Raw genomic sequence first — 22,587 nt, forward strand, 5'->3', positions numbered from 1 at the left:
TGAAAAACCCTTGAGCTGAAAGAAAACTAAAACTATTGTTTCTAACCTATCCTAATTGCTAGCACTTAATTTAAACAAATACTTACAATTTTTTTGGACGACACGCTTATAAACTAATAGCTTAAGAGAGCAAATCTCTTTGCACTTCCACTGTGCTGGAAAGGCACTTGGCATCATATGCCGCTTTTTGTTTTTCCATATTTCCTTTATAGTGGGTAACAGGTTGGCTGATAAGTCCCCGGTCTGACACATAGAATGCACCGCTAGTATTAAATGCATATTATTTTTATATAGCACCAACCTTCAAATGATTCGTGTCAACATTTGACGTCTGTATGTCAATTAGTTTGTGAGACAGAGCGTCTTTTGTTAAGCAACTTTTGGTTGCTTGACGAACGAAAAAAGAACGAAGAAGAAAAAAGTGTTGTTCCACCAAGACAACGCACCGTGCCACAAGTCATTAAACGATGGCAAAAATTCATGAATTGGGCTTCGAATTGCTTCCTCACCCACCGTATTCTCCAGATCTGGCCCCCAACGACTTTTTCTTGTTCTCAGACCTCAAAAGGATGCTCGCAGGGAAAAAAATTGGCTGCAATGAAGAGGTGGTCGCCGAAACTGAGGCCTATTTTGAGGCAAAACCGAAGGAGTACTACCAAAATGGTATCAAAAAATTGGAAGGTCGTTATAATCGTTGCATCGCTCTTGAAGGGAACTATGTTGAATAATAAAAACGAATTTTGACAAAAAAATGTGTTTTTCTTTGTTAGACCGGGGACTTATCAGCCAACCTGTTAAAGTGAAGTGTAGACGTTTTGTACCAAGGGGAAGAATAAGCCATTCAAAATTTGTTTTGCGATCTTTGCAGATTTCATTTGTGTGTTGGAGCACTGTGTTTGACCATAACGGTGATGCATATGTTATAATTGGACGAACTAATGATTTGTATAATAACAAATTGTTATGGAATGTAAGTTTGAATTTTCTGTTGAGGAAGCAGTATAGGGCATTATATATTTTTTCTAATTTTATGGTTATATTTTTTTGTGTGGGTTTTGTATGTCCCTTCTATCCTTCCTTCTATCAAGGAATAGTCCTAAGTATTTAATGGAGCTTGACTATGCAATTTCGTTACCGTCAATTTTTAAGTTCATGCAAGGAAGTTTGCAGAAGCTGTTGTAAAGAATATGGCTTCAGATTTAGCGCCGTTAACTTTAAGTTTCCACTTTTAACAGTAATTAGAGTACTTTAAAAGAGCTTTGTTTAGTGTTTTAATCACCGTCTTCGGGTTTTTTGCTGATGATGATAGTGCGACGTCTGCGAATATCTGACGTGTATATATTACTAACATTTAGCACTGTCACAATACCTTGGCGCAATAAAGTAAAATATATCGGCATACAATTGGACAAACGTTTGACGTTCAAATTTCACATTTCAACGTTCTAGTTAATTCAGCAAAACTTATACAAATATCATACTCATTTTTGAACAGAAAATCTAAACAGAATCCGGAACCGCTCGCGATCCCGCGCCGTCGAGTCCACGCCATCTTCCCACCTCAAACTGGGCCTACCACGCCTCCTATATCCGTGTACACGGCCAAAAAGGACTTTCGGAGGTGGGTTGTCCGGTGCCACTCGTATAACATGGCCAGTAAGGTCTCCATTGTCCTTCCACACATACGGTCCGGCCAACGATCCTTCTGAGCATCTTCCTCTCGAACGCATCTAAGAGGGCTACGTCTGTTTTTGGACAGGGTCCATGTCTCAGAAGCGTATGTGAGTACTGGGACTATAAAAGTACGATACAGTCCCAGCTTCGACCGTCGCGACAGGTTTTTTGAGGTGAGATGTTTCCTCAGGCTGTAGAATCACCGGTTGGCTGGCAGCATCCTAGCGCGCAACTCCGTCTCTATGCTGTTTTCGATGTTGACCTTTATCCGTCACATCACCCTCACGTTGTTCCGGATTTCTTAGTAGGGCCGTTGATGGTGCCACCATTATTTTGGTCTTTGGCTCGTTAATCTCCAACCCGAGGTTTTCTGCCGCCTGCTCGATCCTTTGGTAGGCCTCTGCTACCTGAGAGAGCCGCAGACCAATGATGTCTATATCATCAGCGTATGCCAGGATCTGGGTTGACTCATAGTAGATGGTTCCCGAAGTCTCCACCTCTCCGAGTCACGGATGGCCCTCTCTAGAGCAGTTTTGTTTACTGTCGAGCTACCCCCGCGACTTTCAGACACCCCAGTTATCCGTGATTTGTATACGCTTCTCGATTTAGCCTTGCCTCCAATCGTCCCCCGAGGTCAACCCCTCAAACCAATTTTACCCGAGCTCAGATATTCGTGAGACAAGTTTACCAGCCTGTACGTCGTGGACGTATTAAATAAGAGTCGAGAATGGAGAGCCTTTGATGGCCTTCTAGAGGCTTTGTTTCCATTCTCGTGTAGGCAAGCAGACGACAGACCAAATTATTGATTTACTAGGGCTTTATTAGACCAAAAATAACTTATGCTTGCCTATTATGAAGAAAAAATTGCTAAAACTAATTTAAAAAGCCTTCAAGTACTGCAAAATAAAGCACTTAAAATGATTTTTAATGTACCTATATGGTTGAGAACATCTATAATTCACAACATGATCAATTCCTTACTAATAAAAGATTTAATTTAAAAAAATTGAATTCAATTATAAAAACAAAAGCCACAGCAACACACGCCCTGTAATCGACACATTAGTAAGGAATTTGTTGCTCTTCCCTTTTCTATTTTTTGGTGATAATAATTTATCATTATAGTTTTTATTTTTAGTTCTTTTAGGTTAGATATTTTGGCTTTAGGATTAATAGTCCATAGGATAGGTTTAAGATCTTAAAACCAACCATATCAAGATCTTAAGATATACCTCAATTTCAACCAGCTACGCCCTACGAGACGAAATACAAGGCAATGTGCAGAGTTATTGTGAAGCGGACGCATGAAAATATTGCATAAGTAGACTAATGTAACATAGGAAATCCAAAATAAATTAATTCTTCTACTTCTACCCATATATTTAATCAAATAATGCATTCATAAAAGAAGGATATTTAGCTGTCATATAAATTTTTCATTATTAATTATAAATAAATAAATAAAAATATAAATTTTTCATTTGTTTGTTATTTATTTCGTTTCCACACACACAAAACACCCAGTCAGTACGGTTAGTGTCGCGCATCTCTTATCTCCAAAACTGCGAAACTAAAACACAACTTCTTTTACACCAGCATCACTTAATCCATCTCCCTCTTTGCTTCAGTTGGAACCAACCATTTGTTTACCTTTCACTTTTTATTTACAAACCAAGCAGAACAGTCAAAATAAAAATCCTACAAGTAGAGCGGCAATGCCGATGCTGATAATTTCGCCAATTTACATATACATTCAATATTACAGCATCGCGGCACGATTAAATCGTCAGCTGTGACGTCATTTTGTGGTATGTTTCTGTGTAAGTGATCATTAAATGATCATCTCAATCCCAACCAGCAGTGTGTTATGTGGTATCGGTGCAGGAAGATGCAGTATGCTGGTCCGGTGTGATTTTTGATCAATTTTAGCTGTGATATTTGCCGTAAATCCTTCACGGTAAAGCAATGCTATGAGTGTGTATCGCTAAAGTGTTTTTAAAAATATAGTTTGTCAATAATAGTGTTCTAGTGTTCGAATTTAAAATGTTTGTTGATTTTTGTGTATCGTTTTTATGCCAATAAGGGAACAGTTGATATAGGAAAAATACAGTGATACTTTGTTTCGAGCACATCACTTGTGTATGCGAAATTTACAGTTTTTTCAATGTGAGTTCAATGTGAGCAGACAAACGCAAAGTGTCTATCGCACCTATACCGATGATAAGAAGAGCCATAAAAAGGTAAAAAGTGAACAAGAAATCGGGTGCATTTACGATTGCTCAACACCAAAAAAATGAGGTGTTAATGCACAGAAAAACATTTTGAAAAAACCGATAAGAAGAAAGCATGGTCAATTCCCTCAAGCTCAAACAATAAGGATCTGTTTTTTTAGTGTAATAAGACACGTAAACAACGTAAACATTTCTTGAACTAGATTAGGTTTAAATTTATATCTCCGTCAAAATTATGCATGAGAAACTTCATCTGCCTCTTGGCTTAGTGACCTACTAGGTCAAGTTCGCTATCAAATGGCTTACTAGACTTGCTGACACCACGAAGATGGATAGTCCTCGGTCCTCAATGTGGGGGAACGGTCCGGATGAGATTTGAACCCTGATCTTGCAATGAAAATACTTATATTCTTATTTACAATCTATTCTCATCCACTCTTTTCCACAACTGGCGTTTTTAGATGCTTCATTGGGAGATTTTCTCATCCATAAAGCATTATAAGGTTGAGCGTCAGATCTTTTCTTATAGCTTTTTTATAGAGTTTTTTCTTGAATTTTTTTATTCCTGCAGCATAACTAAATCACCAACATCAAAAATCTGTAGACAACCACCAACCAAAGGGCAACGCTCAACACGCAACCGAAGGAGCACTGCACTGGGTGCATAATCGAATTCCGCTCATCACCATCAGCCGAGAGAAAGCGGTTCGCTGGAGTTTAGAGTTTTCAGAACTCATCAAAAATGGATCAGTCGTCGGCGGTCGGGGCCACAACGATTTCGTCCTCCTCGCTTTCGACCGCCTCCAACGTGCTGACACACGCGCCGGACGCATCGCACAGCAGCGACATGGAGTGCATCAAGGAGAATGTGATCGTAAGTGCACGTTTCTGTTACTCTTTCGCCGCCAGGTGCATCATCGCACGAGTGAGGAAAGCATATGCTGCTCCAGCATAGGGTCCATCAAGAAAAGTGAACGAATACGAACGACTTCCCGTGCGCTCCCGGGAGATCAAAGTGATGAAACGTAAACCATGTGTCATCTTTTCTCGACTAATGCAAGTGAATCGGGCTCTGCTACTGGTGGGGAAAGAAGGCTTAAGAATGCATCATCCCTATCGCGTTTTTGTGCACTGGTTGTGTTTTCTTCGCCAAACTTGAGAACAATGTTGTACCGCTTAGGGAGTAAACTTGGAGGTTACCATTTTTTTCGCATTCCCAGGTTGTTTCAATCCGCTGGTAAACAAGGAAGAGACCATTTTCTGAATCAATTTTAAAACAGGCTCTTTGCAGCTGCTCAACCAGGTAGAAACAGGTGGAACGGATAAATGGCGCTGTGTACGATGGACCCGAGTGTCTCGCATCAGCTGGCGAAGGAATGTGAGAGATTAGAGTAAGCTGGTCGGATTCCATTCTAAGCAAAAAAGGCATGCAAAAGCAATCTGTTTATATGGAAACAAAAAACGAAAGGAAAAATTCTAATCCTCTCAACCTCAACCATCGCTGGTTATCGCATCACACTCACCTGTGTCTAGGCTAAGAGGGATTTCGCAAAACGCACCTAATGAACCCTGAAGAACGTAACTGGAATGTGCTTCTGCACTCCTGATCTTGAACATCAAGATGAAGATGTGGCAAAAACATTTTGCAGAGAGCTGTTGCTCTCCAGTTAATCTGTTTTTCATGAGTATTTTATAAAAATTGTACGTTTGTAGACTTTACCATGAAAGAATATTCTTATTTCTTGTACAACAAGTTATATGTATCAAGTTTGTGGCAACTTTTTATTACAAAACCTATTACCACTCGCACACTCGTTCGCCGTTCTCTGATAGCATTTGTTGACAAGATGCTGTTGTTGCATTCGCTTCATCAAATCAGCATAATGCACTCTCGATCTACGCTCGTGCTCGAAACTTCTTCGGTTGTTGGTATAGAATTTTTGTCACCATCAAACCATGTCAACCCCTTTATCGTTTCACTCTACTCAGTAGAAGAGTTTTCCAAGTTGCGGTATCACCGTTACGGAACCGCACAAACTAATCCCACCAAGTGAACGTATGCCAAACAGAAACATTGATAATACTGAAATGATGTGCGCAGAAGAGTGCGGCAGTTTATGAACGTTGATAAACTTTTGTCTTTGGGCTTAAACAGCTCGTTGGCAATGTTGGCACAGCCAACTTCATACAGGAAAGAGAGAGAATCAAGTTTATGGTTCGGTCAATTTTGGCTTTCAGCAAACACTTTATTGAAAGGGTTTTTTCTTTTTTGGCAATGAAAGAAGGGCCAGTGATCAAGAGATTATTGGAGTTTAAGTTGTAGCTCGCTAACGGATCATACGAAATTTGCATTTATTTATGCTATAGTGGACTTTATTGCAGAAGTGATAGATTGAATGCTTTTAACTTCAGGATAAGGCCACAAGAGGCCGCTCGGTGGTGCAGGCGACAGCGGCGCCGGTCTTTCAAACGACAGGATCGGGGTTCAAATCCCATCCAGAGACCGTCCACCCGTAGTGAGGACTGACTATCCAACTACGTGGGTATTATCGGAGAGTCTAGTCGAAGAAGGCTACAATTGTGTGTGATAGTTTTATTTTGCTTTTAGTATTGTAGCATATCTGCTAAAAATCTCACTTTTTTAACAATTTATTTAGCATACATACAAGAACATTGATATAAATAAAATATTTAAAATATGCTCAAGAATTTCTGGTTAAAAGTATGTTTCGCCATTCAGTGTTCAGTTGAGTTTCCAGCAGTGAATGTTTTTCCTTCCTCATGAATTCCTCAGGTCGATGTTGCGTAGTGTGACTACGACTTTAGGATCTCGAAATCGCTGGATCAGGCTTCGGTTTACATACTTCGTCGAACATGATGCGTCTTGGTCTAGTGGCATGTAGGCCATCTCCTGAATCACCATCCTCAAACACGGATACGTCGTCGGGATGCTAGAAAGGTTCGGTGGGTTTCCAGCACAATTGATGTGTCCAGAACACCAACTTCCAAAACCTTTCTCTTCTTGACGTACCGATTTACCAGGAGCGTCATACATTTAGTTGTGGGGAGGTGTAGATTCAGGCCTTCTTTATTGCACGGCAGCGCGAGTTGTTCCAAAGGCACGCTTATGCCACCGCTTCTGTAATACAACAGGTATCCGATCAAAGCAGTTGCTCTTTTGATTTCCGACAATCTCGGAGTACACACTGAGACCACGCACCACAACTTCAGAAGAAGAAAGGCATTCAGGCGAATATCTCTTTGCTCCAGGTTGAAATCTCTGATTCTGTGTAGTCACGAGCTGCCCGAATACTATCCGACACATTCCATTTTACAGCTGGGGTGAGCAATCCGATCTCCATAGCGATCGTTTTGTCCACGTTTAGGCGAGCGCTGGAGACACTGCCAAACACTGAAAAAAGACAACCACTATGGAACATTTTTCGGTTACAAAAAGCAAGCAAAAACTATTGTAAGAATTGGGTATAAATAAAGTGGTCTTCTGGGCCGCTAAGTGCTGTCTAGAGGAGCTGGCTAGAGAGAAGGTGCAACAAGCTAAATCTGGCGTTCAATTCTGTCTAGAGATTTGAGTGTCACTCTAGCCAAGGTAAGCCCTCAAACGTCCAACATGACTGTAAGGGATCTTCTTCTTCTTTCACGCCGGCCATCAATTGGTTTACTAGACTGCCGATACCAAGTAGTTGGATAGTCAGTCCTCACTACTGAAGGATGTTCCGGATGGGATTTGAGCCTCGGTCCGGCCGTATGAAGACAGGCGCCGTTGTCGCCTGTGATTTACACGCCCCTTCACTCCCGCCCACCCGGCCTGTAAGGGATATTCCTTCTGAATATCCAAAGTCATCTGGCCGACTTGCTCCGCCGATGATCATCGAGAGTCACCCTACCAAAGGTAAGGCCTCGATGTCTCCAATGTTCCAGTAAGTAAGATTCTCGTCTAGAATCTTCAAACTGCCTGGACATTCAAAGATAAGGAAGATATTGGTTCGCACAGCTAGCAGTCACATTACACTTAACGTAGTTCTTAGCCAATCTATTGACGATGTTGTTTATACCACTTTCCCTAGCACTAATCAGGATATAGATAAAATATTCAGCCAGGTTTGAAATCCTTTAGATTGCTTTAATTGATGCACCCAACTTAGGTTTTCAGAAGCATTCTATTTTGACAACAAATTTAAATCAATTAATCAACAAATCAATTCAATAACTTGCCCAATTGTTATCTCAAGACAGGAAACTGAACAGGCCAAACTAGATGGAAATCAGAAAAAAACTATAACCAAAATACTACTCCTTCGTTCATCTTCATCCTGATGACCATTCCTTCATTCGTAACCGTAAAAAATCCCGGATCCGGATCCATAATTTCCACGCTATTTTACCTTTCAAGCATTACTCCCTTATGGATAGGCATCCAATTTCATTATGCATCCATTTACGAATCCCAACAACACCATAGATCATCAACGCTGCCGAGACTTGCCTAGTGCAACAACTGCAACAAAAAAAAAGTTAACCTGTACGGGATATCTCACCACCATTTCCAATCACTCCAGTTGACATTCGATGCTTTTTAAAAATGTAGTGAGTAACGTGAGTAACACAAACAAAATACATCAAACAGTAGCACGTAGCAACGAAATGCCATCCAATTCACCGTCCATCGATCATTCCATTTAACTTTTTTTGCATTTGCACAACGGACTCACGCTCACACTCGGTAGCTGGCAAGAGGCCTCTAGCTGGCTGGCATTGATTTATGAGATTTGCAGTGAAATGTGTCTTTCTGATGCATTTATTCCTCTCGTTTTTCGGTGCATTCATTTCACACCTTTTTGGTAGAAGGAATACTACCCTTGTGGGTTTACACCACCAATGCTGAAAATGGTTTCATTTCTCTGCTAGCGAAACTGTTAACATGATGGATATCGAAAGCTGACCACCGGTGACATTTGTCGGTGGACTGACATTTGATCATACATCGATAAGAAATGCAAACGCACGAATGGTTGAAGCTACTGTACGAAGTTTACCAGCGTTTTTTCAATCAGTATTGGTATTTGCAGCTTCATCGCATGCTTGAAGAGAACTGAGACGAGTTTTTCTTTTCAGGACATTTTAATAATCAAGGAAGAATCCTTTTAATCTGTGAGAGAAGTTGCACTGGATTTTTCTATACTATAATAAAAGTTGCTTAACAACTGAAACCCATTGTTTCACTCTTCCCTTATTTTCATAAAATCCAAAGTTAAATGAAAACAAAATTCTGCAAGACACCATGGAGAATATTTCAACGGTTAAAACCTATTTCCACTTTCAATGCGTGGTTTCCTCCGGCGTATGTGCAGGATGGCTCCAATTTAAATATAAATTGATTTTTGCTGTTCACCGACCGTGCATCCAAAATGCGCGCGCGCGCTCGCTCCAACAAAACAGTTCTGGACGTTGGTCGCTCGCCAAGTTTTTGTTCCTTTGAGAGCTAAAAGTCACTTACGGACACCGTTTCCCGAAAGGATGTAAAATTCGGTGTAATGCTTTTTTTTTTTTTTTTAACGTGCAGTCAAGGGACAAAGCGACGGTAAAGCATTCAGCCACAGTATCGTGGGGTGATTGGGCAAAGCTTCATAAAGACGACGGTGCTGGTGTTTGACGGAAGCGAATGCGTAATGTGGATGTTATTCAAATCTGTTGGCACAAGTGTTTCAACACGGAAAATGGTGTAAAGAGTATGGATGGATTTTCGAATAATCGAAGCGAGATTTAAGCCGGCGCTTTATTAAATTGGATGTATATGAGCGAACTTGCATTAAGATGCAAGATTAACTGTGTATCGGAAAATACGATAAAACAATATTAAACTCCAATGCTTAAAATATTGCACGAAGGATTCTAATCAAGTGCTTTTTCCTCTTCTTATTTGCTGCACAGGTCGTATCCTCCTATGATTTTGCTTTATAATCAGAGGCATACTGTACTGTGTTTGAAAATAGAGGACTGAAAGTCCTTTTTTCTTGTCTTGTCTTTTTTTGTATTCTGTTATTTATTTATTTATTATATTCAAATTGTCTGCCTTTCCGGGCTACACAATGCACAATATATATGCTTAAACTAAGGTAATTATGGGGGGAAATTATGACAAGGAGTCATCAGAAGTAAATGATTGTAAATGAAATGACTCTAGAAGGCGAGTTCGGAAGTGAGAAATAGGAAAGTTGAAGTCGAACAGCTCGTGATCTCTGTTGAAAGAAATGCAACCTCTTAACCAAGGATCATTCTGGCCAAAAATCGAACGACGGGAAGGGATAAATATGGGTGGCCTATCACGAAATCGACAAGAAGGGACATACAGGGGTAAAGGAGATAGAAGTGAAGGAACGTTGAGTTCAGAGGAAAGGATACAGGCGATGAAAAAGGACTGCGCGTGCGAATGGCGGGATTTAATATCTATTAGACCCAACATACGGCAGCGGAGATAATATGAAGGCACAGGAACGGTTTAGCCATGTAGAAATCTATGGACAGCCAGGCGCGTAAACTTCCTCTTAACCCTTAACCCTCTCTATTCTCCTACATAGCGCTTTCACCGGCTGGGGTCCACCCTACGCTTGCATAATCCAGAACGGAACGAACCCAGCATCAATACAGTGCCTTTAAACATGATGTGATGTCTATGTAGTATGGTTTATGTCTTAGTCTTTGTTTCCTGTGTTTTAATGTCTTGTCTTTTTGAGGTTTTTATTATTTGAGGCTTATTGAGGTTCGCTCGGCTCTGTTGCTGATAGCTTACTCCACTATACGCCAGTGGTCATTGAGAGACATTGCGGGTGGTGTCCTCCGGCAGCACTTCCCCAAGCGCGTTTGCGATGTCCCTTGCCATATCAGCTTGCCTCAGCCGATCTATGCTGAGCCTTAGGGTAGGCTGAAAGCGCAGCTTATTGGCCTTCCATCGATAAGAACGTGGTCAATCTGGAAATATGTCTGTTGTGGTGATCTCCAGGTGTAACTGAAACGAGGTGCGTGCTGGAAGAAGGTGTTGCGAATGGTCCTGTGCTTGGAAAAGGCGAAGTTCACGAGCCGAAACCCGTTGTCATTCGTCAGCTGGTGGGCACTGAAACATCCTATCGTGGGTTTAAATACCTCCTCCCGTCCGACCTGAGCGTTAAAATCTCCGATGACAAACTTGACGTCGTGTTATGAGCAGCGGTCATTCCTCTCCCTCTCCAACTGCGTATAAAAACGGTATTTATCGTCATCGGTGCTTCCAAGGTACGGACTATGCACATTAATAATGCTCAGATTGAAGAACCTTCCGCGGATCCTCAACCTGCACATCCGTTCATTGATCGGCCGTCACCCGATCACTCGCTTTCGCATCTCACCTATGACCAGGAACACCGTACCGAGTTCATGCTTTTCTCCACCGCTTTGGTAGGTCTTGGTAGATAGAATCACTGCGGTAGGGACACTCCGTTACTCCTTTTCAGCGCACCTCCTGAAGTGCTACTACTCCGAAGCCGCGGGCCCTTACTTCGTCCGAAAGATTGCGGAAACTTCCGGGCAATGTGAGGGATCTGTAGTTCCATGACCCGAATTTCCAATCCTAGTCCTTATTCCGTAGCGTGGGTTCCGATTCGAAATTTCTTGGATATCTTTCGTTGCAATGGTATTGGGGGTGGTTTGCAAGGCCTCTCCACCAACCCCCTGTCTCATTGAAGGGCATGGAAGGGCATTAGAGAAAGACAGAAAGACATCCAGTCGCCCCTTACATGAAGAAAAGACCTTCCCCCGCTCAGTTTAGCCATTTAAGCCATCTTCCCAAGGGGTTGGTTTTCCCCGTGTACTCAAGAACAGATATTTGGAGAGATATGTTACCGTTCTGTACGCCGCAGACTTATTGAGTCGGAGTAGGGTGTGGAGATCCTATATTAACCTTCAAGAGGTGTCGGACCATACCCGAATCAGTGCGGTATTTGATACATACACTGACAACAGAACCTTTGTTGTTTGAGTTATTGCCTCCTTTTTGATTGTTTTTCGACCAAAAATCGTTATGTAGCTGTTTTCGTTTTGGTATTTGTTTTCCTTTTTCATTCTGAGGTTTATTTATTTTTGCTGTTTTTTTATATTTTACTTATTTTCTGTTTGATACGCTGACATTTTTATATCCCTCTTATTTTATCTTTCATTTATTTTCTTGTTCTTTTCCTGTGCGTCGGTAAGGCATGTGTTTTTCCATTGTTTATAATGTTTTGAGTCTATTTTATTATTATGTTGCCTTCAACTTTTTTGCTATTCTTAGTGTGTTATTTGTTTTAAAAATATTTCCAAAGAATAGTTTTTTTTATTGCCTCCTTTTTGAATGTTTTTTCTACAAAAAATCGTTCTTTTACTATTTTCGTTTTGGTTTTTGTTTTCCTGTTTTATTTTATTGTTTTAAATTCCTATTCTCTTCAGCGTGTTTTGAAGAGTTTTAATTTCTGTGTATCTATTATTTCTAAAACTAGTGTTCTAAGCGCAAAAATGACAATTAACTTATAAAGTATTTTCATTTCACAGATCGATGAAATAACTGAAGCCGAACCAACTTCCGTAACATTGCGTTTCTGCAAACGTAAGGTAAGTAAAAATTTTTCTTTATTCAAAGATCATAGCTATGATAACGTAATATTTGCTGACATGTTCCCTCTGTAGCATTGCAAATAGCTTAATATTGCTATTAAAATAATTATCAATACGAGCATTCCTTTTGTATATAAAAACTTAATATAATAAAAATTTATTATACATTTTAATTTTATCCGTTAAACTGTGTGAAATCCTTTTCCTTTATGTAAAAAGGTGCAAAATTGACGCAAAAGAATTAGCACTGGGAGCACAGGAAGACGGCACTGAACCGTAAAATCTTCATACTTTCCACTATTTAATCAGCAACATCCATCACAGCCCGTCGTTCACCGTTTCAACATAACCCAACAAACCACGCTTCACGTAAAAGTTTTAGGCGAAAAACCATGCATCTCCAACCCCCCCGAAATGATGACGCACCAACTAAAGTACACCAAATACTAAAGAAGACGTGTTTCACCTTTGCAAGACGTTTGCTTTGGAGAAGGCTTACAGTGTTCTTAAAGACCGAGAAAGTCCCTTGACTGTTGTGTAACTTGTCACCTTCGAAAGCGCACGACTTATTACAATTCGCTGTTAAACCTTCCCGACAGTACACTTTACCGAACCGTGTTCAACACACCAAAATACCATCGCTAATGCAAACCACAAGGCGCAAGACTCGGGCTGGCAGACAGCAAACTTTTCATCTACAAAGTTTTGGGCGTTATGTTAGGGGTAGAGAATGGACTATTTAGAGCAAAAGGGTAAATGAATGAAAAATTGATATTTGGAGTTACTAGGTTAAATTACTCAGCTGCTTTGCTACATCGCTGCCAAACCTAAGATTGCTTGCCTGATTAAGCTAGTTGGGCTATGAGTTTTAAAAAATAATTACTTTGATTGAGTTTTAAAGTCATTTTTCACTGTAAATAGTCCCATTTTCACTCTGTAAAATAACCTCTCAACCAAGCTCATTGAAAAGGCAATTTATCATACAACGGGCTCGACAAGCCAAGGATTTAAATGATTGTGTAATTTACTAGTTTTTCTCCACTGTTTTAGCATCATTTGCTGCTTCAATAAAGGGTAAAAATTCGGCAAAAAAACTGCGTTTTTTGCACCTGAACAATGTTAAGTGACCGCTTCACTGCAGCGATCTGATTGCCCGTAAAAGAATCTATTGCAAGTTTTATTCAATTGCTACACAATTCAATTGTACTGCGGTGTACTATTACCGTTTGAAGCGCAACGGTACCGTGGAATATTTCCCAAATGAAGTTTCTTTTCCTCAGCGCTTCGATAGAGTTCTCCGGTCGAAACAGAAGAAGTAATAACAACCATGATCCTTATCGTGGAAGAGTTTACGTCAGGCGTGCACCGTTGCATTTATTGGGAGAAAGCATAATCTTACGCTTGCACACAGATGCATTTGCGCTGGAACAAAGTCAGCAAGTACGTCGTTTGCTGTAAGGCACAACTTCTTTGATAAATCTTACTGCACGTCAAAACAACATCGTTAGTGCTTATGTATCTTGCTACGCAAAGAGCTTTAAGTGAGGAAAACTTTGTATTACAGCTTACCCTCCAACTCAGCCATGTTTCATCCATCAAGAGTGATACTCCGTTTTTCTATGCATTCATGGATTTAAGCACGTACCGGTACTGAGAGCTTGAGAAAAGAAGAAAATAAATCAGATGAAGCTTATGAGTAGCTGGCACGATTGAAAGTGGTGACATTAATGAGCCATTAATTTACTTACATCCTGCCCAACGTCACATTTGTGTCGTAGCTACATTCTCAGAAGGTTCCTGTACAAAACATAGTCAAAATAATTCCCTTTTTGTTGTTTGTTTTGTAACTAAATTCTCAGAAGGTTTTTGTTGGGGCACCCGAAATTGAAACAAACTTATAAATCTTCCTTACTGTCATACTGCGTATGTAGCAACTTAAAATGCGCTGCCGCATATGTCGAAATTAGGGCGGTCCGATGACCAAGTGCCAGGTATCAACTCTCATAGTTACTACGTAGTAAATGCGTAGTCTATCCTGCTCTTACTCATGTTGGCCTGTTCTTTTAAAGAGCACGTCGTCGTGACATGGCCTGGTCAACAATAGATCTCCAGGAAACTCGATCCCTGGATGCAGCTTCCCATCCATGTAGGCACCCGATCTCTAACAGGTCTCCCTTCACCTGATCCAGCCATCATATCCTCCCGGTCTTTGCTATCGTCACGATGTCCGGTTCTCCGTATAGCTCAGCAAGCTCGTGGTTCATCCTTCTTCTCCACACTCCATGCTCGAACACACCGCCAAAGATGGTCCGGAGGATGCGACGCTCAAACACGCCAAGAGCGTTTACATCCTCCGATCGGAGTCTTCAAGGCTCTTGGCCATATAGGACCACCGGGAAAATCAGTGTTCGATATATTTCACATTTCGTGCGGTCTCCAAGTCCTGATCTTAGCAGACGGTGAAGGCCGTAGTAGGCACGATTCCCCTGAAAAATGCGTCTCCTGATTTCGCTGCTGACATCGTTATCCGAAGTTACGACAGTCCCAAGAAAGTAAAACTCCTCTACTACCTCGAGGTTGTCGCCGTCGACTAACACGCTGCTTCCCACTCGGGCTCTACCGCGATCACGGCCTCCGGCAAGCAGATATTTCGTCTTCGTCGCATTGATCATCAATCCAATTCTTGCTGCTTCACGTTTCAGTCGGTTGTACGTATCACACATCTTTGCTGTTGTCTTGCCAACGATGTCAATGTCATCCGCGAAGCCAAGAAATTGAAGAGACCGGTAGAGAATCGTGCCACGGATATCGTTGTCTAGCCCCGCGCTTTGTTTCTTTCCTTCTTTGTGGTTCTTAAAAGTCTTGGAAGACTGTAGTCCTAATTATCATGCTCTAACGTTTGAAAAAAGCTCCATAAATTGAGGGATTTGTTCTACGGGTTTCAATGTCAGTTGAAGAGAGAATCGATGGCATTAAAGAGCAGTGGCGGATCAAGGTGTTTGGAGGCTCATTGCGGAATGAATGTTAGGGCCCTACACCATACAGTAGCAGGGCTTTATGAAAATCTAAAGTGTTCACCGGGGGCAGGGGTTCATGGTTCATGCTCATAATCTGAGATCACTTCATCCTAATAACCTAAAATGCTGGGGGAGGAAATAGGCCGCTTTCGAGGGCCCAAGAGTGAGTGGGGTATGATTCTAATCCACAGGAGGATATGAGGATTCCAGTCCACAGGAGGATAGGAGGATTCCAGTCCACAGAGGCCCCCTGAGGGGGTGAATCTTGGTCCTCTCTGGAAAAGCTCCCCTCTCCGGCGAGACCCCTGGCGGCCGCCACATTTGCTTTTTGATTAATCTGCCAGTGTCGTAGATAATTTAACTGATGAATAATGTGAATAAAGAATTTTCGAAAATCTTTCTTTCATCAGCAAAATATTAGTGTAAAGATAAAAAAAATAAAGTGTAAAAATAAAGGATAAGATCATTTGTAACACTATAATTAAAACTAGAATTTGGGAAAAATTGTATGGATTTGTTTATCATTTACAGTTAAATCCACATTTGACTTGACATTCTATGCTTCATGAATAGGAAAAAGAATAAAAAGGAACGGCTCAACGGATCCGACGGAGCTAAGATATTTCTGGTTTTTTTGTAGATTTGTAGCAGTTCTTTCGTTTATTTCCATCGTTCTCGATGGTTTCCTCTCCTCTACGATTAAGAAATGTAAACACGCGTTTGCACCGATTCTGAATCGTATGTTTAAACGTTCTTTTCACTGTTTGGAAACCTGCATGACTGGTTTCAGTACATAAGAAAGGAGATAGATACGATGCTCGCAATTGTTGTAGTATCTCTCTTCTTGCTGCCTCAGCCAAGATTTTTGAATATATCGTCCTTTTTTCAATCCTTCCTTGTGTTTCTAGTTATATCTCTCTACACCAATATAGCTTTAGAATATAACTCCACACCAATATAGCTTATAGGTATATAGCCGAAGAGTTCCTCCACTTCAAACCTCATGTCTTACAGTAGTGTCTCTACCATGTCTCTTCCGTGTTCATAAGTATGTCCGTTGACTGTCAGGTGGATGCTGTCTATACCGACTTTAAAGCAGCATTTGGCAGTATTCAAATTGACTTCCTGCTTGACAAACTGGAGAGACTCGGCATGGGAAGTCCTGTGCTTGCTTGTTTAAGTCCTTATCTTCGTGATATACCTTATCAAGTTGGAATAGTTGGTTCGTCAGGTGTCCCACAGGGCAGTGTTTTGAGTCCTCTGTTATTCCTATTATTTAACAATGACTGGGTTAATGTGCTTCCCTCTGATGAAATCCTTATGTATGATGACGACCTGAAAATCTTCCTTCCCGTTTTCTCGTCCTCGGATTGTTATCGTCTCCAAAATTTCCTCAATGCCTTCTCTGTTTAGTGCGGTTCTAATGGACTATCAAGGCTCTTGGCGTTTGGTTAGATTCGAAACTCACATTCACCGATCATTTGGATTTTATCCTAGGCAAAGTAAAACGTAGGTTGGGCCTCATCACTCATTTCTCGTCTAATGTTCGTGATCCTTTATGTTTGAAGGCATTGTACTGTTGCTGAGTACGATCGATCGTCGAAATGTCGAAATCGTCGATCGATGGTAGCAAGGTCAGAGCGGGTCCAGCGCAAGTTTATAAGCCTTGGTTACCACAGTTTGCCCATTCCCTGTTACTCCTATCGCTGTCGTCTATTAGGTCTTGAATCTATGCAAACCCGCCATCCTCACCTCCAATCCTCAGATATTGCTGAACTTCTGTCTAATTCCATTGATGCTCCTTTTCTTCTTTTCTCGATATCTCTTTACGTTCCTTCCCTTCACGTACGTGAAAGACTTCACATCCCTACTAGGAGCGACGCCAAGAAGGTTTTTTTTCGAGTGTTTGTCTGTTAGAGAACCAAAACCTCTTTTATGTCTACCAATAATTATATTGATAGTGAAAATAAAGTGGCCCAGGGGGTGACAGAACCGGAGATTTCCAAAACCCTAAATAGCTATATGTATCGGTTTCCAAAGGGTAAAAAGTGAATTAGAGTCGATTTCTTGATTGATGAAATTCCAACGACATTTTCCTTAGTTCAGGACACCAAAAAATTAATTATAAATTATTTATTCCAATCTCCTTTCCAATCATTAGTTCCTTCGGCCATATGTCATCATACTAGCCATGGCTGGACTTCGACCGAATTCCAGTGACGTAGAATTTCTTGGACGTTGCGTTGGACATCTACAAACTATCCTGGTGCTGCTGTTTCTGTTCATTGGCTACATATTACAATTTATGTGTGGTTTCAGGTAAATACAAAATTGTCTCACATGCTTCTAACCCAACTGAGTAATTTTTACAACAATGTTTAACATGCAAAAGTGGTATAGAATTATTTACTTAATACACTCATATACTGAATACAGTACACACATGAAGAAAACCTGTTCTATTATTAGACTACATTTAGCAGCCTGAAGCAAGATGCATTAATCGGTCAATGTCATCAATTTGTCGTATTGTTTCGCTAATGGCTATCTTGTGTAATAGAATTATCGGAAACTCGTCAAGCACATCATTAACCATTCATTGACATACAGCACGGGTGGAGATGAAATTACAATGTCGCTAGAGTGTCGCTTATCCGGCGAAAAAAAATCCATCACGCACTTCATCGTGCTAGTGAGAGAGTAGTAGAAGTTGTGTACAATGCACACACACACACACACTACTTGTCGATGAAGCTGCTACGATTCCGAAGGATATCACCATGAAAGATTGAAACCCTACTCCCTTTTTGAGAGGCAACCTTTAGCGATGTAACGAAAGCTGAACTACGTTGACCATCTGTGGTAAAAACAAGCCGTGATACAAGCTCGACCACGAAGGTATATTCACCACCCGTTCACGACACGTGCCTGAACAATACAAACGATAGGGTTTTGTCAGTAAAAGAGATTTTTTTCCTTCTAGGAAGGACATCGTGGTAAAAATATTGAAAGTCCTTTGCAGAAACGAACACAAGCACGAAAGACGAAGCAAAGCTAATGCAACGCATAGGTATGGGCGGAAAAGTTTATAGCGTATTAGCGACAATCGTGCCATAAAATCCCATGATTTCCTTTGGCCACAATGGAAACCATGGTTGTGGGCAATGTGATGGCAACCCATTCATTGCATTTTCTGATTCCTTTACGCTATGTCGAGCTCTATTGGGGAGTGATGAATTCCTTACCTATTTTAACGAACTGCAGGTGTGGTTTTGTGTTCTTCTTCTTGAACTAACACACTAGGTCATGCCAGTCAACGTATTGCTTACTATACTTGTTGGTACCACCGTAGTTGGATAGTCAGCCCTCACTACGGTGGAACGCATGAGCGTTGAGCCCCGACCTCGACGTGTGAAAACCGACACCGCTCTCGCTTACCATCAAACTGCGGTTTTGTATTTTTGTTTTATTTCATGAGGGACTGCCTGGTAGTATCGCTGCTTTCGTATTATAATCTATATCCGTATATCCGTATTATAATTATAATAACTATCCCAATTAGGCATAAGCCACTTCTTTGTCTCGTGGTTGCGTTCTTTTCTGTGTGATCGTTCGTATTATAATAACGAATTCTCCTACCCTTTTTCCTCCTCTACGGGCGTCGCACAAGGTAGTGTCCTTAGCCCTTTGTTGTTTGTTATTTTCATTCATGATGTCAGTACCGTGTTTCCCAATGATTGCTTCTTATGCTATGGAGATGACTGAAAAATCTTTCTCCCTATTTACTCTGATGAAGATTGCAAGTCTCTTCAAGGCCCGACAAGTCATTTCCTCTTAGTCGATCCTTTAGCCGATCCCGAACTCCCATCAGCTTCCCCTAAGCTCTAGACAATCAGTTTGTTAGCCGAGTCACGGCTATCAAAGACTTGGGAATCTGGTTGGACAAAGATCTCTCCTTCAACCTCCAAATTGATTCCGTGGTTGGGAGAGCTTGGAAGATGCTTGGCTTGTTCAAGCGTATTGCTCGCGACTTTTCGGACCCCTTATGTCTGAAAGCTGTGTACTGCTCGCTGGTCAGATCGGTTCTGGAGTACTGCTCAGTAGTTTGGTCGCCCCTAGCGAAGACGCATATTGAGTGTATTGAGCGGGTGCAGCGTTCGTTCACCAGGTTTGCAATACGCAAATCACTTGGTGAGCTTTCCCTCCCCCTGCCTCAGTACGAGTCTCGCCGTTCCCAGGCCTAATCAACCTTTATTGCCGCTCTCCTTTTCGGTCATACCGATGCTCCTGCTTTGTTATCATGTGTTTCATTTTACACCCCTTCCCGTGTCCTTCGTAATCGTCCCCCTCTTGCGATCCCAAGTCGTCGTACCTCAGCAGGGCGCAAAGACCCCCTCGTGTGTGCTATTCGTCAATTCAATTCCGTGGCCCATATGTTCAACTTTCACCTAAGTTTATCCACCTTCCGGTCCCGTCTTAAACTTTCTTCCCAGCTTTCTTCCTCCCTTATATCCTAATTCCCTGGCGCTTAGCAAAGTTAGGTTTAGGTTTAGGTTTTAGCGAATAAGTCATTTCTGTTAACCCGCGAGGCAACAGAACTAACAATAAAAAAATAAAAAAATTAAAATAAAATAATAATAGAAAGTTGAACAATAATTTTTAAAAATTAAATAACCTCTTCGCTTTGACAAGACTTATGTTTTTTTTTAAACCTAATAAGTTATTTTGTTTTCATATAGGTAGGAAGGCTTAGCCGTATTGCTTGTTAAAAATGTGTAAATAAACAAAATTTAATCTTTTGAAAACATGTGATAAGATAAGTGAACGAATGCACGCGAATAAGTTAACACATTAAAAATTTTAATACTATCCTAATTTGAGGCGCGCCGGAGAAAGAGTGATCCTTTGGCGATCAACTCATAAGCCCGAACCTAATGACATCTCACGAGATCCGTGAACAGGTTGACTCACAAAGGCAAAATATTCACAATAACAATAATTATCGATAAAATCTGACGCAAATGAAATAAACATTCAGCAAGATGCATCATGTCTAAAATTCTCCAAGTACATACTTATTCAGTTCTTTATTTATTTATTTATTTAATTTAGTATGACGGCTTCAGTTATTCAGTTATGTTGTTTATGTTATTTTCTCGATTAATTAAAGTAAGAATACACCCAGTATTGCACGTGCATAGAAATCATCGCTTTTATAAAGAAGATACAGTGTTCACTGAACTCCAATGACCAAGCCAGCAAAGCCTGGGTATTTAGTTAATTTTATCGAAATCTATAAGTCTATTTTGTTATGTTCTTTCTATGTTCTGTTATTACAGTTTTATTATATGTTATTTTATTCAATTTTTGTTACTGAAGAACGGTCCGGCCGTAATACTTAAAAACTCAACTCATATTCAACATTTCATGCCGATTGGAAAATATTTCTTCTCTCACCATTTGAATACGCCTTATGCTGCGTAGGCTCAATTTATATTGTGGCTTTCTTGTGGCCCGTGACTTCTCCGATGCTTGTTGTTTGAAGACTTTGTTCTTTTCACTGGTCAGTTCAATGCTGTCGTAGGGCTCGGTTACCTGGTCCCCGTCGGCAAGAATCCTCATTGATTGAATAGAGCGGGTGCAGAGGTCCTTCACCAGGTTTGCTCTGCGAAAAATTCTTGACGATCGATCCTGTTCTCTGCCCTGTTACGAGGACAGATACCGGTTGCTTGGTCTTGCGTCGCTTGAAGATCCCCGTTCTATTTTCGAATCCTCATTTGTTGCCGCACTTCTCTTTGATTGCATCAATGCCCCAGCTTTGCTCATGAAAATCCCTCTATATGTTCCTTTCCTCGCCCAAAATTTTTCATCCCCATTTTCATTCCCTGAAATCATCCCCCAATTTTTGTTGCCTCACATTGCACTGCAGTGAGCCGTAAGGATCTTCTCCTTATTGTCATCAAAATGTATAATTCCTCGTCCCATCAGTTTGATTTCAACATATCCCTACCTTTTTTCCGTTCCCGGTTGTTATCCACTTCCTAATCTTTCCTTAACTTCCCTATTTTCTGTTTTGTTTTGTTTTTTTTCTAATGCTGCAACTTATTCTGCGTACCGTTAAGGTTTAGATTATTTCTTTACTTGTTTATTTGATACATACATTCAATGGATAACATTGATCCTAAGAGCGATCTTAAGTGTAATCTAAATATATTTATAAATGTGGTCTAGTTTTAAGGCGGGTTTTGAACGATTCGATCGGTGTATTAAAGTCCAAGAGTTGATAGCTTTCATTAAATGTAACAGACATAGCTATAAGAGGGTCCCTAGACCCATAGTAAGTACGGCTGCGGGAAATCCCTAACAACGGAAGCGGTCGCAAGGTATATTTTGGAGCGTATAAATCGAGTCGTTGTAGCAATATTGAGCAGTCGATACTTCCAGTGAGAAACCAAGCCACGAACAAAGTCAAGATTCGTACGATGGGCGTTGACTGTTAGGTGCCCACGGTAGCAGACGTATAGAAAAGCGGGAGAGTTAGCGCTGGATAGATTCTAGTCTATTGAAAAGACGCTGTTTACCTGGCAATCAAACAATTGAAGCGTATTCAAGCACCGAACGGACGACACTACAATACACGGTCTTAAGGGAAACAGGATCTTTAAAGTCTTTAGTCATACGGAGTAAAAATCCTAGTAATTGATTACCGCACGTAATTACTTTCTCAGCCTGTCGATCAAATGCTAGCTTTTGAGTTTAGATTAGTTTAAGATTAGATATTAGACTACTTGTATAGCCAAATACTACTACTACTACTTGTCTACTTGTTTGCCATATGAAATGAAATGAAATCTTTGGTTGGTGGGGTATGGATGTTGATGTTGAAGCGCTCTTTTCCTCCTGGTGACATTTTTTTAAGGATAACATTTACGATGTTTATTTTTGTGGACTAAAAGCACCGACTTTATAGATGCCATTGGTAACCCTGACGCTATCAATTTTGTATGGATCGGGAAGCCACCGAA

General features: G+C 40.8%; 1 protein-coding gene across 1 annotated transcript in view; it reads left to right on the forward strand.

Annotated features, from left to right (window-relative positions):
• The first annotated feature begins 4,571 nt into the window (after positions 1–4,571).
• Positions 4,572–22,587, forward strand: part of LOC126556082 (uncharacterized) — a 41,094-nt gene continuing 23,078 nt past the window's right edge. Inside the window, exons 1-3 of the mRNA XM_050211282.1 lie at positions 4,572–4,779; positions 12,483–12,542; positions 17,724–17,881. Coding sequence (XP_050067239.1) covers positions 4,648–4,779; positions 12,483–12,542; positions 17,724–17,881 — 350 coding nt within the window. The 5' untranslated portion in view covers positions 4,572–4,647. The remainder of the gene's footprint in view (positions 4,780–12,482; positions 12,543–17,723; positions 17,882–22,587) is intronic.

The sequence above is a fragment of the Anopheles maculipalpis genome, chromosome 2RL (genome assembly GCF_943734695.1).
Source record: "Anopheles maculipalpis chromosome 2RL, idAnoMacuDA_375_x, whole genome shotgun sequence".
Taxonomy (NCBI): Eukaryota; Metazoa; Arthropoda; class Insecta; order Diptera; family Culicidae; genus Anopheles; species Anopheles maculipalpis.